We start from the raw sequence: 3573 nt of genomic DNA on the forward strand, positions 1-3573 counted from the left end.
TCTATTTGGTTCGGTATAGAGGGACAGACCCGATTGTATAATGCGATGCGCAATTTTCTATTACCACGTTTACATCGCGAGTTTGGGTGCATCGAAACATCCTAGAGTGAGCGATGACATTAAATTTGTCAAAATTTTCTTATTATTATTGAGCTCAGCTTGATTCGTAACTCGTTAATCGATTACCGCACGGGGATAAATTACTCCTCACGATGTCGACCGAGCTCAGAGACTCCCTCATCTACGATTGCAACTACAACCTTTTCATTGTCAAGACTATGCTTCCGAACATCAGAAATATTCAAGGTTAGCCCGATCTTTACGCAAAATATGTTTTCTTGTAAATCAGACGATAATGATTTCTAGACCTCCGGATCTTAGGAAGACACCCTCACAAGAGGTATTTGCAAAGGGGGGGGAGGGGTTTTGTTTCGAACGTCGTTTATCTTAAGACAGTAATTTGATGGTATCCAATGAAAATAATTAATGATCCGCACGCAAGATCAGTCGTTTTGTAATAAGTAATCAGCGCACTGTTGTATACGACATAGAAGATATTTGGTTTCACACATAAGTATATAAGCTGTTCCGATCTCATACGGTGTGGCCCGGATGCATGTTGGATTTACTCTCTCTCTCAAAAGACAGGCAGACGGCGGTCCGATGGCTAAGATACCTCAAGTCGGGCGCAAACACCATCGACGAAATGAAGTTACGGAACGACTTTATGTATTACTTGGTGCTAAACGTCCAAGAGGGCACCCTCAAGCCACCGTTTGACAAGCCTCCGCTTCCAGGCAGCTCTATGATATCAATGGCAAATCTTCTGGTTAGCTCATAGTAAATCAAACCTCTGGTATAAAAATAAATTAAGGAACGAAGGAAGAAACGAATCAATGAGCCAGGCTGTAGCTTCGCAAAAGTTGCCGTATTCGTATTGAGAATTCTTTGAAATACGTATCACTTGAAGAGTATCGTAGGTAGAAGGAGCTAATAACAAATCTTCCGGACACGATTGATTGCAGCCAGGAGTCTCGGAGGGAGGCGTCTGTGACATAAACCCACCCAAGACAATAAAATCCGGCGACTCGGTGATCGCGGGGGGAGCACAGAGGTCGGAGATCATGCGACGATCGCCTGACGGCGGTGCGTTCTTGGCCTCTCAGCCCATACCTGACGTCGGCGCCTTTTGCTACCTCTCAGTCATCACCAAGAAGCCGAAGTGACCATACCTTTTTCCTCTTTCGACTCCGTCCCAGCATCATCCTTTGATCATTGCAACCGCTCAAATTATCACCCTCGTTTGCAGCCTCGGTAAAAATGCCCTAAGATTTCTAAGAAATTTTTACGTTTTCGCTTGGCTTGGCTCGAACACGCGTTGGCCTATCAATACGTACTTGATGTGATGTTCTTTTAAGAGGCATAGTGAATAAATTTAATTTTTAGACTGCCACTCGCATTGAAGTAAATCCACGCACATGTTCGCTCGGGTTCAATCCTGAATTGAATTTGTTTCAACTGAATTTTTTTTCGCATCAGTCAAACTTCTTTTCGATTTGCATGATGTAGAACGTATTTAATTCTTCTATAAGGAATTAGATCACGTTATTATTAGTGTTCATCGAAAGGTTGGTGATCGTAATTAATAAAATTAGTTACTGGATCTACAATTTTTTAGAAAAGTTCACGTTTTCACCACGTTTGGGAACAACTCGATAAAATTGTTTGCCTAAAAATTGGCAACTCTTTTCAAAGGAAAATCGCAACATACACCTGGGAAAGTGAATTCCGACCGATTCGAGGCCTCCCGTGTTAAGTTGAAACATGAAGTTTAATATTACAAATGGAGACGAACGAGAGCCCAAAATAGGTGAATAGGAAGTAATCATTGGCGAGTGCTGTTTAAAAAAAGTACCACTCAGAAAAGATTGACTCGCAAAATCGAAGAACACCGCGTGCAATCGTTGGGGTCGAGAGGGATGATCGGACAGGGGGGGATACCGAAGAGTAGCTTTACGATTCATTAAAATACCATTTCCATTTCTTATTAGCTCTTATTTCTTACTTCTCATTTCTCGATACTTCTTATGTAGCGGAGCTAATTACCCGCGGAAAATATCCTTCGGCTACTCTCGCACCGCTCTGGCTATATTATTCGTCCAGGGGAATTCTTAGCTTGCCCCTTCTACTATTTTTCCTTCTTCATCTCTCTTCCCACTTCTACATCATCTTCTTCTTCTTCTTCTTCTTCTTCTATTGTTTCTTCTTTTTCTCTTCTTCTTCCATGCCTTCTTTTATCATCTTTTTCTGCTTTACCACCTACCTTCCTGCCCGCATCAGCCTGCTGCTCAATCATAAACGATCATATTATGCTAATGCCTTGCCATAAACCAGGCTACCAAAGCACCCGGTCCCAGCTCCGCTCTTCGCCACGTCTCGCTATCGTATTAATTCTCGCTTAAAGTGCGAATTCGTTTGCGTACGTATTTTGCCTTTCGCTGGTCGGACCATCTTGTTATGATTTCAGCTTTTCCCAAGTACGATCTTTGCCCGAAATACCCGGTGAACCTCACTTATTTGCCGAACTGATTGTCTTTTCTGGCCGATTTTGTACAATGCAAGTGAAACATTGATATTACTATCAAGGTACACGAATAATTCGAAATCACGAATAATTCCACGTGAGTGGCATAGTGATATCAGATTCGATTTTCCAAGCGCTGATTTCAAGTCTTCGAATAATTCGCATACTCCAAAATACTTAAAAAAAAATCGTTTCAAGTGATTCGATTTTCAGTTAGATTGTAGCAATCCTATTGACTAATAATGGACCCGTAATTAACCCTCTTGTGACGTTGTCGTGTTTTTCACAAAATGGAGTTTAATTGTTTCTAAGGGCTGTAAATCATTGATCAACCGCACAATTTCACTGACTTTGACTTTGCTAATTATATGAACAATTCAAATAATTGGAAAATGGATGACCCTGGTTAAGAGGTGCCAAATGCCCCTGACTCGGGATTTTCAAACTATCCGTTTAGAAATGTCTCTTGTGTCATAAAAACATGTGCCCAGCGGTTCATAACTCAATAATCCCCTCCACCCTCTCCGGGGGGTAAGAAATGATATTTTACGCTTTCAATTTTTTTTTTCATCTCAAGACTCGATTCACGGATCTCTTATGAAAAAAATACGGGTATTCATTACCAAAAGACCTCTTATGTCAATTAATTTCGGTACGAGAGGCCACTCTCAAGGTCCCGAAACAAATTCATACAAGTAAAAAATCGTTATATTTCGAAAGCTCATCAATGTAACAAAATTTTTGTCGGCATTTAATTGCTCCAGGTGTATATTACGTCTACGGATTATTTAAGATTTTTTTCAGTGGCACGTCACGTCGAAAATGATGGTTTTTGCACTTTTTTACCACTCTTTTATTATCAGTCAAGACCATGTTTTGAGAAAAAGTTGTCTGATTAGCTACAAAATATCGACATTTTCCTTTTAAACAGTACAATTTTTCATATCCAGCCTCGCCACACGGTGTATGGGAGCTGTGAGTTGGCGAAA

General features: G+C 40.8%; 1 protein-coding gene across 1 annotated transcript; it reads left to right on the forward strand.

Moving 5' to 3' along the window:
- The first annotated feature begins 212 nt into the window (after positions 1–212).
- LOC124214455 (uncharacterized) lies at positions 213–1226 on the forward strand. Its single transcript, XM_046616727.1, has 3 exons — positions 213–306; positions 645–829; positions 1026–1226. Exons 1-3 carry the CDS (start codon positions 213–215, stop codon positions 1224–1226), a joined length of 480 nt encoding a protein of 159 aa, XP_046472683.1.
- The last annotated feature ends 2347 nt before the right edge of the window (positions 1227–3573 follow it).

This window comes from Neodiprion pinetum, chromosome 3 (genome assembly GCF_021155775.2).
Source record: "Neodiprion pinetum isolate iyNeoPine1 chromosome 3, iyNeoPine1.2, whole genome shotgun sequence".
Classification (NCBI taxonomy): Eukaryota; Metazoa; Arthropoda; class Insecta; order Hymenoptera; family Diprionidae; genus Neodiprion; species Neodiprion pinetum.

Bases quoted from the DNA above. Each gene is read 5' to 3' on its own strand.
- LOC124214455 (XM_046616727.1), top strand. From the start codon at position 213: ATGTCGACCGAGCTCAGAGACTCCCTCATCTACGATTGCAACTACAAC. The intron at 307-644 runs GTTAGCCCGATC...CTCTCTCAAAAG, and splicing joins GAACATCAGAAATATTCAAG to ACAGGCAGACGGCGGTCCGA. The intron at 830-1,025 runs GTTAGCTCATAG...GATTGATTGCAG, and splicing joins TATCAATGGCAAATCTTCTG to CCAGGAGTCTCGGAGGGAGG.